Source organism: Phasianus colchicus, chromosome 10 (assembly GCF_987193195.1).
Source record: "Phasianus colchicus chromosome 10, bPhaCol1.hap1.1, whole genome shotgun sequence".
In the NCBI taxonomy this organism is placed as follows: Eukaryota; Metazoa; Chordata; class Aves; order Galliformes; family Phasianidae; genus Phasianus; species Phasianus colchicus.
This window is the reverse complement of record NC_143445.1, coordinates 13,253,154-13,270,799: the sequence shown is the minus strand read 5'-3', so window position 1 is coordinate 13,270,799 and position 17,646 is coordinate 13,253,154. Positions and strand designations below refer to the sequence as shown.

The 17,646-nt window shown below is 42.8% G+C and overlaps 1 protein-coding gene across 2 annotated transcripts; it reads left to right on the top strand.

Moving 5' to 3' along the window:
* The first annotated feature begins 31 nt into the window (after window positions 1–31).
* Window positions 32–17,642, top strand: MELTF (melanotransferrin). 2 transcript variants are annotated; one of them, XM_090147364.1, is made up of 16 exons: window positions 32–726; window positions 3,840–3,994; window positions 6,444–6,543; window positions 7,210–7,392; window positions 7,705–7,861; window positions 8,790–8,857; window positions 9,585–9,772; window positions 10,169–10,349; window positions 11,205–11,356; window positions 11,804–11,900; window positions 12,691–12,885; window positions 13,730–13,886; window positions 15,493–15,560; window positions 15,667–15,854; window positions 16,270–16,468; window positions 17,480–17,642. In XM_090147364.1, the coding sequence occupies exons 1-16, from the start codon at window positions 681–683 to the stop codon at window positions 17,548–17,550; spliced, it is 2,205 nt and encodes a 734-aa protein (XP_090003490.1). In that variant the 5' UTR covers window positions 32–680; the 3' UTR covers window positions 17,551–17,642. The 2 variants fall into 2 exon arrangements, with proteins under 2 accessions (XP_090003490.1, XP_090003489.1); XM_090147363.1 differs by lacking the exon at window positions 17,480–17,642 and having other exon boundaries at window positions 16,270–17,461.
* Window positions 17,643–17,646: the final 4 nt, after the last annotated feature.

The window sequence follows — 17,646 nt, the reverse complement described above, 5'->3', positions numbered from 1 at the left end:
GGCTGAGGCTTTAAATAAAGATGATGTGATAGAGGAATACTGGTGATCAGAGTGGGGGCAAGTGAAGTTATTACTCTGAACACTGGAAGTTCACTTAACACTGGATGTTAATTGGGACGCTTGCAGGACTTGAAGCACGTGTTGGCTGCCAGTGTATGGCCTAAAATCAGTTGTGGGTTTGTTTTTGCTTTTGTTTTCTTTGGTAAAGTAAGCGTGCAGTATTTCTGAGAATCCTGTATTTGGAAACGCAGTGTAGATGAATTGCTTAGCTTGAGTCTACTATTACTTCTGGAGCCCCAGCACAGAGGGAATTCAGACAACTCGAGGTGAAGATTCCCTTACACAGCCTCACCTTACCCTGTGAGTCAGTGTAGCTGTTGATCTAAGTCTGTAGGTGGGGCTGAAGTGGTAACAACTTCACTGGTGCAGTGAATATTTTGTAATTTCCTAGTCTTGACTTTTTTTTCCAAGCGTAAAGGCAGCGTGCAGAGAGGTAGGCGTGTTTTTCCCTTTGGTGACGTGTGCCAAAGTAAGCAAGATAAATTGTTGAACAAAGTGCACCTGCATTTGAATGCTGCTGATTTTCACCAAGAAGCACACCAGGGAGAGCAAACTTGCAGAAGCACTGATCTGTGGGAGTTCTGAAGGCTGGAAAAGGCACAAATCCCAACGTTTTTAAGATGAAGAGCTCTGAAAATGTCTTCTACCTTCTCTTGGTTCACGCTGGTAAGTACCTCCACAAACTATTTTGCCTTGGCATGGTATCTTTGGGATTGACTAATCTGTGATTTGAGAGTGCAGAGGGAAACTAGAACCACTTGAGAAACCAACTTCAAGTGGTCAAGAAAAGGAATAGAAGGAAAAAATAGGGAAAAAAAACCCACAAAATCTAAAGAATATAAAGGATGTATCGAATGTCATGTGTGTGTCTTGCCTTATTAATTACACTAAATCTACTTTTAGCTCCACACTCTCCACTTTTCACAGATGTGAACAGTTCTGTAACACTTCTTTTTTGTGTGTGTAAATAAATAAATAACAAATTACCTTGTTCTACTCAGCAGGGCATGTGTGACGTGCTGGCTTTCTCCTGTCACTCTCAAGTTCTAGTGGTGAATGCTTTAAATTTCACCAGAGGTACAGAGGCTGTCTCTGAAGAGAATGCAATCTATTAAATTAAAAACAAAACATTCTGGTTCTGAAATTATTGTAATATATTTCTTAAAAAAAAAAAAAAATTGTTTCTATTGAAATCCTTTGACAGTATATTAATAGATCTTTTGAGAAGATGTTACACAATGCAGCAGTGTTATTTTCAGCAAAGGAGTTTGGACCAAGATTGTGTATTAACTTGGGTTCAGAGTCTCGCCCGCTATTTCAACATGTTCTTGTCTGGCAATAGAAGGATAGTCTGACTACAGACCTTGTCTGGGCTCGAGCTCACTTCAGATGGGTTAACTTGTATGGGGATTTGTTGTTACAGGAAAGCATCTGTTCAGATCCTGGGTGATGTCCAGCAGTTTTGTAAGTGGCAGATTAAGTGCATCTCTCGGGTGATGTGTAGGCAGTAAGGAACAGATTCTTGCTGTTTCCCTACTGTGATTGAAAGGTAGAGCCAAATGAGCTTTGCTTCATGTTTCATATAAATGTGCCTAATGATTTCTTCATACGATTCATGCATTACCTGCAGTGTGTTTGTATCTAAGGCCAGAATGTTGAGGCTGAAGAATGGCACTTATCTATAGATGCTGAGAGGCAAATTCCAAGTTGCTTATATTTGGGAAGGAGTCAAGAGGGAGCTTTGATCAGGTTTTTCTTCCTGCCCCAGGAAATAGATAGGGAAGATTTCACTCAGATAAATGAGGCAGATGTTGAATTTCCATAAGGTGTCTGTTTTCATGACTGTAGTACATTTCTTCTACGCCTCTCGGTTCTCAGAATTCCTACATCTCAGAGGTAGGATCTCGTTTCTCCTGCTAGCATGTGCTGCTTTGAAAGCGTCTTGTAAGCTTTCCAAGTCTGACTCTTGACTTGCAGCAGACCATGGCCTCTGTTTCAGTACCTGATGGAAAACAAGGTTTGTGGCATCAACAGCCTTGTTGAGACTGCAGCCCTGGAGTCAGCAAATATGCACAGCTGCTACTGGGCACTAGTGGAATCATATTAACTTACAAAATGTTGCATCTCAACTGTGTGACAATAGTGAGGAAGCAGTGAGGAGGGTCAGGTGGAGTTGACAGAAAACAACCTGACAAGTAACTTAAAGTAGACTCTGACTTAGAAGTCAAAATTGAAGAAAAAGCAATGGAATTTGGTGCTGACTGCTTACAAAGTGACCTGTACCCATTTTTTTCAGCATAAAGCATACTGACACACATTCGACAGAAAGCTGAACCATTTGTGCATGGTGTTATGTCCTCACAACAGCAACAAAGTGATCTGGTGCTTAGAAGACTGCTTTTTGGGTCTCTTGAAAGGCACCTTTCTCCACTGACTGTGGAGTCTCTGCTGCTTAATCTGAGTCTGTTCCTTCGTGGGACTGACCCTCCCTTTTGGTGACTGCGGAAACAGCCTCTTATGAAAGAGGGCTTTGAAGAGACAAGTTTACTTTTCTAGTTTTCATGGTAAGCTTAGTGGTGAGGTACTTCGGCTCCTAGAGTTGTTTTTTATTCAGACCAGCGAAAAAAGGGACAGGACTCCAGATTGTAACCAGCAACACTTGAGACAGAGTTGTCTCTGGTCAGCCTCCTTGTTTTTGTGGCCTGTCATTTCAAATAACGATTTTAAAACGTCTGGCTCAGTAGAAAGATCCTCTGTGTGTCCCAGGACATCTCGAGCAGACAGTTGCAGACGATCGCTCTTGCAGCACATGGTGCTCTCAAAGATAATTGTTTTGCAGTATGTATGACTTAAATGTGTCTCCATCTGTTTGACAACACATCTGACCCTAGCGTTTGTTCTGGAGAACTCTTTGCAGCTGCAAAATAAAAAAAGAATTGTCCCATTTTTTCTTCATAGTTAAGTGACCATTTTGTACAGATGGCACCATACACATCTGCAGGGTGGCTCCAGAAAGCAAACCTGAGCTTCTCAAAGACTGTGCCCTTCTGTAAAAAGAACACTGGCACAGAAATTCAGAAACCCACAGCCTCCGATGGTTAATACAAAGGTTTCACAGAATCACAGAATCCCATGAATTGGAAGGGACCTCTCAGAATCATCTAGTTTGACCTCCTGCTAAAGCAGGTTCCTTATGGAAGGTTGCATAGGAAAGCATCCAGGTGGATCTTCAGTATCTCAGAGGAGACTCCAGCACCTCTCCAGGCAGCCTGTCCCAGTGCTCTGTAACCTTCAAACTAAAGCAATTTTTTCTTGTGTTTGTATGAAACTTCCTATGTTCCAGTTTGTGCCCATTGCCCCTTGTTCTGTTGTTGGGCACCACTGAAAAAAGCCTGGCCCCATCTGCTTGGCACCCGCCTGTTACGTATTTGTAAGCAGAGAAAAGATCCCCTCTCAGTTCTCTCCATGCCATATTCCTCAAGGCTTTAAGAGCAAGCTGGCTTCTGTGACCTGTTTCAGAGTACCCATATTTCTTGTGTCATAAATGCCAGCAAGTTTCAATATCAGACTTGAACCTATCCTGTTTCTAGTCCAAATAACTTCAGTATTCTTGTTGAACTGAGAAGTGTGAAAGCTCGCTTTTGAATGATCCCTGATTTTAATTTTTTTTTTCATTCTTGAAGGAATAAAACGAAAGGTTGGTCCTTTGAGAGCCTGTTACCAAGGGGACCTTTCTCTTTTTTTTTTAGTAAGATTTTCTCTTGGTGTTGTGTTTGCAGCTCTCAGCCTGGAACGTGTGCGGTGGTGCACCGTGTCTAACCAAGAGCTTTCCAAGTGCAAGGACATGAGTAACGCCTTTGCTGGGGCCAGCATCCTTCCCCCTTTGGAATGCGTGGAGGGAGAATCAGCTGCTAACTGCACTCAGATGATCAAGGTGAGTTGTAAATGATAGATGTCAGTGATTTAATTGCCCTGCATGCCTGATAATAAATCACATCACAACGTACAGAGCTCCACAATGAGCGTCTCATCCAAACAGCTTCATGGCATTCATGTCTTTGGAAAATCAAAGCATATATATGTTTCTTTTTAAGACATAAAGATGTACATATGGAACTGAATTCCAGCATGGCACTGTGTCTTCTCTGCAGCTAGTCACATATGGCCGGTCATTAGGAACACAAGCAAACATCTTAAACGTTCTTTCTGAAGCACTAATCTTTGATTTGGGAATTGTATTAGATTTATTTAGCAGATACTTAAGAAGGGGTGGAGTAGTAGGATGGGGACAGCAGTTAAAACTGTGCTGCTGAGCCTTTAAGTAGATTGTCTTCAGGGAAACTCTGCGTAATTCTCCTTTTTCAGAGCCTCACCATGGAAATTGCTGTCTATACAAATGAGTATCGAGCCAAATCTCAATACAAAACAGGGTACATGAGATAGACAAAGCAGTGAGCAGGGGGAACAGAGGGCATGCTAACCTAACTGTTAATTCAGCATGCTCAGTTTGGACAAAAAGCTCAACTTTGCAAAATGGTGTTTGGGAAACAATTCCCTCCTTAGGAGGGAGTGAGAAACAACAAGTGGAAATTGAAGAAAATGTGGAGGTGGGTGATCGCAAATGTCTTCACTGGCAAAGTGTGAGGGAAAAGGAGGATTACTGGATATGTTCATAAATTATACTCTTTGTGCTTGCTGTTATAAAACTTGATTAGCTGAACTCAGAAACCTGCGGGTGGATAGCATGACTATGTAGCTTTCTGATAAAATGGATCTTCACTATAGGCAAGGCTTTGTCCTTGACACCTCTTCTTTCTTGTGCTAATAATCTACTAAATGTTTAAGCTGTTCTGCTCTGTGTAGGGCTGCATGGAACACCTGACTCTGCATCTGTGCTGAACTCTGCTCCTTGAGGCCAAAAAGGGGGGTGGGACACACTGGCTCAGCAGGCGAAGATATGCTGTTTTATAGCACTACCCCACTTGGACTTAGTTCTGTGAACGTGTTAGCATATGGATAAAGTGTTTTTCTTTGAAGATGCTTAGAAATTGAGAAATGTCTAAATATTAAACTCAGAAACCTGATAATGTTTAATTTGGCCATAGTTATTAGCAGGTGTATAAACACCTCTAAAGGTAATTCTCAAGTGTTGTGACACACAGAAATGAAGTCCTTCTGAAAATAGTTAACTTACATTCCCAGTGCATCTGTATCAAAAATCACATGTGGAATTGTCCCATGCTTTTCCTAGATGTATGAGAAAATCTTTGCTGCAAACAGAAATACATTGTTCTTGCTATTCCACTTCAGCTGCTCTTGTGTATGTTTACAGGAGCTAAGGTCTGTAGCCTGTCAACTGCTTAAGGTTAAATACAATAATAGGTATTTTTTTCTCTTTGCTGTGACTTATACACTGAAGTTCAGCCGCAAGCTGTTGATAGGAGCCTTTTTGTTTAATGGGAGTTAAAGGCTCAGCTTTCCAATCTGAGAAATGCTGTCTTTGATGGAGAAATATACACGTAATACAGCCCTGGTCTCCTGTGGGCAACCCTTCCCATTCTATCTGCTCTGCTTCCTGTACACCACCACTACCAGAGGCTCATTTTGTTTTCCCTGGGGCTCAGCTCTTTATAATTCCCAACTCCTCTTACTGTCAGGTATCTCTGCTAAACAACAGACCCTGTTTGGTTCCCAAATTGTTGTCCTGGGCCCTGACTCTCCCCAGTGGAATACTGGATCAGGTTATTCCAGACTGCATCTGTTCTTTAAGATGCAAATATCTCCCAACCCCAACCCCTCTACAGACTTCCTTGGAAATTGGTTCACCTTTCATTCACAAGAAACAGCTCTCAAGATGTCTAATGTTTCAGCTAATCAATAACTTTTTTTCTCATTTGGACAAATCAATTATATATTTCAAATTACATGACATCTTCAAATCTGACATAAGTACCAACATCAGTGTATTGTCAACACTCTCAGATGATCCCTTTTCACGTTTTATGTGGATCAGCCTGGGGAAAATGACTTTCTACTAGTCCTAGCCTAACTAATGCTCAGCATACTGCCAAGGGATACTGTCTACTGTCCTCTCTGGTGCTGAACCAAAGGTAAAGCAAAATGATAAAAAGCTTGGCATCACCTTAGAAATGCAAAATGTCAATCTGCTGATTGTTTTCTTGGCCATATCTCATCTTGTCAGAAATGCTGTCTCCTGGGCACTAGGTTCAGTACATGATAAACAAATAACACAGGTTCAGCAGATCAGAAGGATGCATAGAAGTTCTTTCCTTCTTGCAGCTGTGGACGGTCCTGTCTGTGCCTACATAAAATCCAGCATAATTCTAAGCTTCAACATGCATTCTTACCTTGTGTCTGCACAGAATTACTTGGCAGATGCAGTGACACTGGATGGTCGTTGGATTTACCAGGCTGGAAAGGAGTATGGCTTGAAACCTGTGGTTGGGGAAGTATATGATCAAGGTATAATCAGACTAAAAAACTTCTGGGTTACTTAATACAAGTTTTTTTCTGATGTATTTCTACTGTTTCTATTTTATTTTGGGATCCTCTACTTGAAGACCCCGAACTCCAGGTCATTGGTTCACACATGGGTATTCCTGTCCATAATAGAGTATGGGGGGAAATGGGGAACAGAGGGCAGCAGCCCAGCCCCACCACTAAGTACATCACGACCCTGGGTGCTCAAAAGCAAATGTCCCCATGATCCAATGGCCAGCTGTCTCTGTTAGGTTATGAGCACAAGTCAGAGATGAATGGACTTTAATGGTTTCTGATCCATGTAAGTCAGATTAAATGACTTTACGGTACCTTAAGACCCTTAAGTCTTAATGCTATGAATTATCTAAAACTATAGACAAAGAGAATTAAACCATCTACAAGGATAATCAATTTTCTTGGTATTAATCCAATCCAAATATATTTATAACCACAGAGAATTTCTTCTCAGGATGATTCTCTGAGTATCTTTCATCTCACCTCCTGTTCCAAGTTGCTTTTGGCCTTTTCTATGACACTGCACACCACAGAGGTACTGGGGGACACGAACCCACAGTCAAGACAGGAGCAATGTGACTGCCCGTGTGTGGGGGAGCCAGTCAATTGCTTCTATTTCTCCCTGTGCTGCAGAGATTGGAACTTCATACTATGCTGTGGCTGTGGTAAGGACGGGCTCCAACATCACCATCAACAGCTTGAAGGGCATCCGCTCGTGTCACACAGGCATCAACAGAACTGCAGGCTGGAATGTGCCCGTGGGTTACCTAATTGACAGCGGGCGCCTGCCAGCAATGGGATGTGACCTCCCAAAAGGTAAGAGCTGAGAGGACAGAGATCTGTTCCTTGGCAGTGTCTTTCTGCATGTTCTTGGGACATCTGCACGTGGGCAGAAATGTGTGGCTCTGTGCTGTTTTGTTTCTTGGTGGTTTTTCTGCTCCTTGTAAGATGAAATAGACAAACATAGGTCTGATGGAAACGGCAAGTTTGTTTGAAACTTGGAAACTCCTTTAAGAACAGAATGGCTTATCCCTATATGTGTTGTGCAGAGATGTACTGTTCAGATATTCTCCAATGAGATCTTGTTTATTCGCAGCTAAAGATGTCTCATTCTGGTTTCACTTCTAGCTGTTAGTGACTATTTCAGTGCTAGCTGCATTCCTGGAGCCAACAGTGCCAACTATCCCACATCCCTCTGTCAGGTCTGCAAAGGGGATTCATCTGGGCAGAACAAATGCCAAGGAAATTCACAAGAGCAGTACTATGACTACAGCGGGGCTTTCAGGTAAAAATCACAGCTCTGTCCCTTCCTATCTCTATGCTGTATCCACAGCCATAATGTCCAATGCTGCAGGAAACTGCAGCAAGAGAACTTTCAGTTGATCCTGTTAGAAAACCTGCTGTAGTGTTAGAATGACCATGATTTAAACCTAGAGACTGAACGAAAGTAACTCTGAACCCACTGTTTCAGGTATTAATACCTGATTGTTAAAATTAGATATCTAGCATTAGTACTGGGCAGGGCAATCCCACTGCTGGTTCCTTTGCTCGGTATCTGTTGACAAAAGTCTGTGTTTGTTTCAGTGGTTTGCATTTTTCCTTGTAAAACAGGATGACCCTTGGAGGTTGATAGCTGACCAGCCACCCTACCCAGCTGTTTGTTATCTCACCTCAATTGCACTGAATTCTCTTATCGGTTATCTGCCACCCTACCCAGCTATTTCATGTTATCTCCCTTCAGTTGCACTGAATTCTCTCATCCGTTTGCTCTGTCCCCCATTTTTGCACACTTTGCTGTATTTCCCTTCTTCTGTCTGTGTGCTGCATTGCAGTTCCCAGCCCCCAAGTAATAGCACTGACAGAGCAGAGGTATAATTTACTCCTGGGAAACACTTGTTTCCCTCCATGTATTCCTCAAAAGATTGTGCAACTGCATTAGACAGAGAGCTCTGCTGGACAAAGAAGGTCATGGTGTTTGTCCCAAGCAGCACAGAACATGTTGTCCACGTTCACCAAATGACAGCAGTAGTTTACTTCATGCTCTGTCAGCCACTGGTCTCTGCCTTGAGCTAAATTCTCAGCACAACGAAATAGGTCAGTGTCTGCTGGCTGATGGAATGTAGCATGCAGCCCTCTGGCTGCCAGCCTGCAGCGCTCAATGCGTGGAAGCTGTGCTTTATAATACATCTTTGTATTGGGCTTGCATTTATCAGGTGTTTGGCTGAAGATGCTGGAGAAGTTGCTTTTGTGAAGCACAGCACGGTGCCTGAAAATACTGACGGTAAGTGCAGAACAGTGGCTGCAGCTCTGCAGAACGGTGCCTGCAATGCCAGTGTGATGCCAGATGTTTGATTCACCTTCAACTGAGGAATGAGCAAAAATGCTCTAATAGTGGAAGTAGATGCATGCACATATAAATGCAGTAGGAGTTAGATGAGTCCATGTGATTCTCTTTTTTTCCCCCAAACACTGATAGTTTCAGTAAGGGTGAGAGGTGGGATCCTCAGCTGCTTTTGGAAGGAGAGTTTAAGCAGCACTAAACTTGTGGTTTTGTACCTGGGCTGTTATGAATATGTTGCTTATGCCCAGACAAGCGGGAAATCTGTTACAAGATGTGGCCTCCCCTGTCTGGCACTTTGAGAAATCTACCTTGAGCATAATGTGTTTTAATGATGTGGGCCTGATCAACCATCAGTTACAGCAGGGAAAAGTAATTAAAAAAATGTAGTATGTAGATCTAGTCTTAAGGATGCTCTGGGTACCACTGCAGACCCTGGTATAGATCAGTGCAATCTCACAAGTGTTAGGCTGAGTGTCTTGTTGGAGGTATAAGTCTGAAGGACCATATACATGCATGGAATACGTTGTACAAGCAGGGATATTTCAGTGATGCTCAGGAAAGCTGTATTTTCCTCCACATGTGAATGTGATGCTTGAAGCACATTTGGAGCCAGAAGTATCAGCCCTGCCTAATGTCCATTTTGTCAGCGTTTTCTGTCTGTTTGCAGGAAGAACTCTTTTTACTTGGGCCCAGCAGCTTCGCTCCAAGGACTTCCAGCTGCTGTGCCGCAATGGCAGCACGGCTGATGTAACAGAGTGGAGAACCTGCCACCTGGCCCGAGTCCCAGCTCGTGCCGTGGTTGTACGGCCAGACACAGACGGGGCAGCTGTGTTCCAGCTCCTGAACCAGGGACAAGTAGGACAGTGATTTTTTCATCAGTCCGTTACGACTCACCCACTGGTTGAGCTGAAGATATCTGGGCACCTCTGGATCTGTGGGGTCTGAAGCAGTATGGGAGCACTCAGCAACATAAGGCCCTGATGGGAGTTGCAGAGTGGGGTTTGGGGCTCATTTTTGTCCTCATAGTCTCAGGGACACTGAAAATTGCCTGAGAGGGGTGATTTGGTTTTGTCTTTATGCCTGTCTTTTCTCCCATCAATTCTTAACCTGTAAATCTTCCATAAGGAAAACCTTAATTGTTTGTCTGTTATGTAGGCAGGAGACTTTCTCCTGCATGTAAATGAAGTCATCACAGAAGTATGGCAGCAAGTAGAGGGGTGTGTGACAGGTGTTTTTTCTTCAACATTACAGCAAAGATTTAATGGTGTAGGCACCCAGTTTCAGATGTTTGACTCCACAGCCTATGGTGCCCAGAATCTTATGTTCAGAGACTCCACCACAGAGCTCGTTGCAGTCGCATCTCAGAATTACCAGGCATGGTTGGGTGATGAGTATCTTCATGTCATGCAGGCTCTGAGCTGTGACCCCAACAGTAAGTTGTCTTCTTCTCTTCAAAACTGTGCACAAAGATAGCTGATAATGGAGACCATCTTTATTCTGCTGTCATTTTATGATTCTTTGAGGCTTATGGCAAGATGCCAAGCTGATCTTCAAGCATGGAGGAAGGGTGCTTTTGCCTAGAAATGGTATTACACTGCAGAATGCTTTCCTGTGCAAATGGGCCTATGCTGTGCCAAAGGATGCAGACGTTTCCTACCCTTTTGGGTGTGTGTGAGAGACATGAATTTAGTAGGTTACTACTGCTAACTAGAACTCAATTTCTCACCTGCTAGAAAGGGGAAATTGAGTAATGTGTTGCTGTGTAAAATCCTCAGATATGTTTGTTGTAATCTTCTCTGCCACCAGAAGGATGTAAAAAGGAATTGCTGTACGTTCTGGCACACTCGGAAACATAGATTAATGATCATGGCAGCTGAGCCCCTGTGCTGTGGCAAGGTCCCCCACCTCCAGGACTTGCCTCTTCTGAGGGCTGTTTAGTGACTGCTGGCTGTGAGGGAACCTGTGTTCAGGGTGTGTTTTTACTGCACAGTGTGTTTTTCCTGTGACAGTAGACTGCAAATAATATCTTATAGCTGTGCTCAGTGGTCAGCACTCATAGGAGTTCTTGCTCCTCCACACCAAGGGATGTGAAGTGTGGATGTACCCCTGGTCTGGAGACCTCAGTGGTACTGAATCAGGTGTTTGTCTGAGCTAGAGAACGGGAGGGAAACATAGAAGTAAATATTTTGATAGCATATATGGCACATGTGATGGAGGTGCAGTCGTATGCCTCCTTTTCTTTTACAAAGGAAGTGAGGTGTAGTGTTTGCTTTCCATTTTCGTGCAGCATTGCCAGAGAGCCTGAACTGGTGTGTTGTTTCCACTGAGGAGATTTGGAAATGTGGTGAAATGGGAACTGCCTTTAGGAATAAGGATTTGAAACCAGAAATCCAGTGTATTTCAGCCAAGACAAAAGAAGAATGCATGGAGATGATCGAGGTAAGCTGTACGATCCTTGTGCAATAAACCAATCAACACAAGCTGCTCTCTGCTGGGTAGGTAGGATTAGAGGGATGTGCTCTTAGGTGATCAGCAAGCAATATTGGATTTCAAGGAGGTGATCTGCAACTCATATCCTGTGAATGGGCCCAAACCCTGGTGCTTTTGCCACTGCAACAAGTGTTTTGCTCCATCTCTGGAGGCGTTCAAAGCCAAATTAGATGGGATCCTGGGCAGCCTGATCTAGTGGCAGGCAACCCTGCCCATGGCAGAGGGGTTGAAACTAGATGATCTTTAAGGTCCCTTCTAACCTAAGCCATTCTGTGATTGCTCTTTGGCTACCAGACCTCTCTGCTGAGATGCAAGATATGATGCTGGAGTTGTCATTGTAGCAGGGAAGGGAAGGTGTCTACTGTTTTTTCACAAAAACTTTATTTTATTTTTCAGAAAAAGGAAATTGATGTTGTAGCTTTGGACGGAGCTGATATTTACATAGCTGGGAAGACGTATGGCCTTGTACCAGCTGCTGGAGAAAGTTTCTCTGGTAAGAATGCCAGAAAATAGAGACGTTGTTTTTCCAGGTTGTTTCAAAACAGCTCTAAAAGCACAGGCTCTGTTCCCTGGCCCCGCTGGGAAAGCTGCTTGCAGGGAAAATGAGTATTATTATCATCACATCATGGATAGAAGAGAAAATAAGTATGGGTTGGGTTCCTGCAGAATGAGTGAGAGTTCTGTCTGTCCTTCTCCTGGACGAGGTTCATTCTTTTGCAGTCCTGAGTCTTATGGCTACGTATTTGTCTTTTCAACTCTGCAAAAAGTATTTTAAATGGAAAAATGAGTATTCACAAAATCAAAACAATTTTAACATGCAAAGACACAGAAATTACACAACGTATTCTAGTTTAAGACAAGTTCTTACTATAATTGTGTTGGTGCTTCATAATCATTGATGAAAAGAGTGTTTGTGGGTGTTATGTCACTAGGGCAGAATTTCAATATGCTGTCACGTAAATGCAACTCCTTACAACAGGTCTAAGTTTCTAATCACCCAAACATTGGTTTCAAGGGATGTATATTTAATAGCTAGTGCTAATGAAATGCTTTCATGTTCCCCTCTAGTTTACATAGTTCAAGTGTACAGGCCGTGAGTGAATGCAACATTGTGGAGTAGTAAAAGTGAAGAATTCTGTGTGTGAGTTCAGAGTTCCTGACTGGCTGATTGTTGGTGCAGTAAAATTGGCACCAGAGAAGTGTAATGGTTGTGTACACTGTCATTAAGCAGCGGGAATACTTAAGGAAAACCATCATGCTTTTTTTTTGTTTGCTTCTGCAAGCTGAAGACAACAATAATGCATACTATGCTGTGGCATTAGTGAAACGGAATCCATCCAATGCATTCACCATCAATGACCTGAAAGGGAAGAAGTCCTGCCACACAGGACTGGGGAGAACTGCTGGATGGAATATCCCCATTGGCATGCTAATTAAGAAGGGCTTTATTAATCCCAGAGATTGTAATATTCCTCAAGGTAAGAAGGCATACAGTAACTGTCCAATTATAAACTTTCATTAGGGAAGTACATTAGGGAAGTTTTGATACTGCAAAGCTCTATATTAAGTTTGTGAGGGATTGTGGCCTTTTTAATGTCACATTTTGAAACTGTAAGCTTGCTGATTAGGCTAATAGAGGGGCCATGTAGAGAACGTTACTTCTAACATGAAAGTGTTCCTTTCACAAAGTCATTTCTTAATTCAGGTTGGAAGGTTTATCTAGAGCACCTGCTGCTCAAAGTATATCCATTTAGATCTCATTGTCCAGGGCCATGTCCAACCAAATTTTGAGTAATCCTGAAGATGGAGATTCCACAACCTCTTTGGGCCCTTGCCCCAGTTTTTGTCCATTTTTGGTATAAATAATTTCTTTCCTTATATCTAATCAGAATTTTCTTTATTGTAACTTCTATTAGCCTTCATTGACACAAAAGTATGCTGCCAACTCTTGGTCAATGTGTTAACCACCAGGACCTCCAGGTTTTTCAGCCTTGCAGGATTTATTCCTTCTTAAAGCAGGATTTTACATTTGTCACAGAGTTAACTAGATCAATCTAAGCCCATGATAGATGTATTGTTGTCTGCAATTTTACTGCACTTATTTTCAAACATTATTTAGTACTGGAGCAATATAATAATAATACAGTAGTAATAATCAGTTAAGTGGCACTTTGAAAATATTTTGTGAATTTCAGTAAGGCAGCTACGATTTATGTTTCTAGTGTCCTGCTGAAACTGGTGTTGGTAAAACTTCATGAGAATGTAACCACCTTTTCTTGTGAAGAGACTTCCACACGCTGATTTGTCTTTTTTTATTTTAAGCTGTGAGTGAGTTTTTCTCTGCCAGCTGTGTGCCTTCGGCTGAGCAGCATAATTACCCATCAACGCTCTGTCAGCTGTGTATTGGAGATAATAGTGGAAACAATAAATGCAGTGCAAGTAGCCAAGAACGGTATTACAGCTACAGTGGAGCCTTCAGGTAATTAGCACACGTGGTTGTTATTTAGTCTGTCAGTTTGTCAGGGTACAAGGAGGTAACGCTCTCTATCTTAGTCAGCAAGAAGCGTAATTCCTTTTAAGAACAGCCCACTAAAAACAGTAGCAGCCTTCCCCTTTGCAAGATGCTGTGACAGTCATAGCAAAAGAGGTGTGTATGTGCACGTCAAAGCCTCTTGCCAGCTTCCTGGCCTACAGCCACACAGATGAGGAACAGCCAAATCCCCGTTTCTGTTTACAGAGCAATGGCCACTCACCTAGTGAGGAGCACATGGGTTGTCATCAGTCTGCAGCCTTGCTTTGATTGAGTGTGACAGCCTGCCACTCTGGTCAGGTCATCCATAAAGAGCTTAAGCAGGGAAACGGGCGAAGAGTAGGCAGTACTGGGTGGCTATGGGTGTGCACTGAGCATGGCAGGCTAGGAGCAGGGAACTGGGGCTGGGTCTTCTCTGTTGTCACCATTTATGGTGGTATTCAAAAATAGGTTTCGTAACAGCAAAAACAGCTGTGTTCATATCCTTTTCAAAACAAGATTTGGTAATGGTATAGGAGGCAAAAATAGCGTAAAATTGAATAAATACTTCATATAACAGTGAACATCAACATTTGGGGTCATTAACTGGGTAGATATGGAAGTTTTTTCCTGGCCTTCACCTTTGAAGATAATGGTGCCTGCAACAGAGCTGGCAGTGAGTGGCCATCTTCCTTCAGAGGAGAGCCTTGGACAGCAGCTGCCTGATAAATACTCAAGTGCTGACTTCATATTTCAGGCCTCATGTAAGTCTCTTCATAGACTGTAATGACTGCTGTATTGTGTGCCTGACAGCACCAGTTACAACATGGGAAACAGCAAATGATTGTAAAGCTGTGTTGTTCGACATATTCGTCCTGAAACTCTCTGGCATGGGATGCCACACTCATAGAAGAAGGAGGAAAGTTTTGGGTGCCCTTGGCAAGTGGGGCCTCTTCTGCTTCAGGAAATTAGGGATACAGAACCTAGTTGAGGAACTAGGTTACTCAACTGTTAGAAACTGCAGTTACTTTAGATGTGTGTCTTCAGTGTAGAGGGCTGTAAAGAAGCATCTGTGCATACAAAAGATCACTCCAACCTGGGAAAAAAAAACCCACAGAAGTGCTTGTGTATGCACACATATGCAGAACCTGGTAAACACTTATGCACTCAAGGAGTCTTAATGGCATACATTTAGTATGTGTTTTAAAAGGTGTGAAAGCTGTTGTTACCAAATGGGGAGTAGAGCACTGAGTATCATTTATCTTCTGTTTCTTTGTTTATCTAATATTGACCTTTCTCTGTCCTTTCTCCCATTGTTATTAATAGCAATTTCCTGCTGTATTACTCTCTTGAAATTCTTAAAGTATTATTTAAACTTTGCAATGATTTTGGTTTTTTTCTCATATCAAGATGCTTCCTTTCTTGGTTTGCTTTTTCTCTTTACTTTGGGGTCCAATGGATTTATTTGCAGGAAAGTATGCAAGAAAGGTTGATTTCTAAATCTGTCAGTTATTAGAAATGATGTTGTCCCAATAAAGATGCTCTGAATTGAACTTCTATCTCACATTTCATAAAGGTGCCTGGCAGAGGACGCTGGGGATGTGGCCTTTGTGAAGCACTCAACAGTGTTTGAGAACACAGATGGTATTTAGTTTTACTTGACTCTTTATTACAATTCAGTTATTTTTCTTGAACCTTTCAGCTCTAAAGCATTATTCAATGAGTGACAGTGACTAGTTTCTTCTTTTAGGTAAGAATACTGAAAGTTGGGCCCGTGACTTGAAGTCCAGTGATTTCCAGTTACTGTGCCGGAATGGGGCCCGTGCTGAAGTCACTCAGTTTGCTCAGTGCCACCTGGCTCGGGTGCCAGCTCAGGCCATTATGGTTCACCCAGACACCAACATTTTTGCTCTGTATGGACTACTGGACAAAGCTCAGGTAATAATTATGCATTTATTCTGTTGGTGAGTTATGTGTCTAGGCTGACCATGCCAGGCTGCCACAGGCATTCAGCTTCAGTATTGATGGGAATCTGGTTTTAAAAGCAATACTGAGCATCTCCATGCTATGCTTCAGTCATTTCCTTAACTCCTGTGCAGCCAAACCCTGTATTGCATAATAATGCTTACACGGAAGAACTTAATGGAAGTACAAGTCTTTCCAGATAGTAACAAGAACCAAAATTCTTGTAATTGCCAATGGCAGTAGTCTGTATGTTATCTACTGGAGTGTCTTTAAATGAATGCAGGGTCTGTAGTTGTGTGAACTTCTCCTGTACTGAGCAGTTCGTGTTGTACTAGAAAAATGTGGCACTTAATCTTGCAAGATACTGAAAATTTTGCATTGTTTTCAGGAATATTTTGGAAATAACAGCAACAGAAATGGATTCAAAATGTTTGATTCTTCAGCTTTTCAAGGAAAAGACTTGATCTTTAAGGATTCTGCTGTGAAGATAGTGCCAGTAGAAGAGAGGAGGACATATGCAGAATGGCTGGGGAGTGAATATGTTGAGTCCCTTGAAGGGATGCAAACACCACAGTGCTCTGGGGCAGGTAATAAGTTAACACAACAGCACCTACTAGTGATTACTTTTGTTCCCTTCATTATTTTAGGTCAGTTACAGGGCCTGGACTAACGTGGTCCAAATGGCAACTTCCAGGCCACCCCTGGCCTAGCACCTTTTCTTCAGATTAGCTGCTGTCTGGATAATATGTTGTGCTAACATTTTAAAGCCTCTTCCTGCCACTTTGCAGGCAAGGTGCTTGTACCATTTGCTCACTGGGAAGTGGGGTGGGACTGAAAGCTGCCTCTGTTCATGTGGATGGGGTGGAATTTGAGGCAGAAGCTATCAGTACTGTGCCATCATGGCTTACAAGATCAGTCCAAATTGAAGTACTTCTATCATCATTGCTGATGTTGAATGATGCTGGGCTGAAGGACTCCCAAGTGCTGTTAGATGGATACTGAGTTTCTGATGTGTAGAAGAATTTCTGCATCTTGGAAGGCAGTATTAAAGTCTTGTCTAGAGATCCACTCTGGCCTCCTTGCTAGTAGTGTTCTGACTCCTTCATCCCTGCTTATCCTATCCTCACCTTGCTGGAGGCAACAGTTTCTCCTGAGCTCTGCTGCCAAAAGAGGTAAGTGCACAGAGGATGGACAGGCCATGAACTGGGAGAGCACCTGCAGCCCAGAGTACCACCCCTGCCATGTACAGGGTCCTCCACCTCCCAGTAGAAGAAAGCAGGGGGAATCTCCAAAGTCACTGGAGGAAAAGGAAAGCCAGAGAGACTTGGAGGGACTGGCTGCTGGGAGAGGAGAAAGGATGAAGTGTTCATCCACTGAGCTCCTTGACTTTCCACAACCAGTATGCTCACTGCTTCATAAATCTTTGCTTGAAATCTTTGCTGCCATTTCCGCCAGGAAATGTGGCTGTCCTCCTTCTACAGGGGGTTATTTGAGTGCCTGTGAGCAACGCTTCTGTTTTCTGTGAGTGAAACAAAGTAGCTCACTGCTGATTACCTGTTTCCACACCTGCAGCACTCAGTTTTTATTTTTATCCATAGCTGCACTAACAACACATGCTGCTGTGCTGCTGGCAGGCAGCATCCTCCTGACCGCAGCCGCCACCCCATGATCCCGGGATGTAGAGAGATTCAGCGTAATAAAAAAAAAATATGTAAAAACATACTGTAAATAAATGTAACCTGAGAAATAAACAGGAGAAGTCAGC

Bases quoted from the DNA above. Each gene is read 5' to 3' on its own strand.
- MELTF (XM_090147363.1), top strand. From the start codon at position 681: ATGAAGAGCTCTGAAAATGTCTTCTACCTTCTCTTGGTTCACGCTG. The intron at 11,901-12,690 runs GTAAGAATGCCA...TGCTTCTGCAAG, and splicing joins TGCTGGAGAAAGTTTCTCTG to CTGAAGACAACAATAATGCA. The intron at 15,855-16,269 runs GTAATAATTATG...CATTGTTTTCAG, and splicing joins GACTACTGGACAAAGCTCAG to GAATATTTTGGAAATAACAG.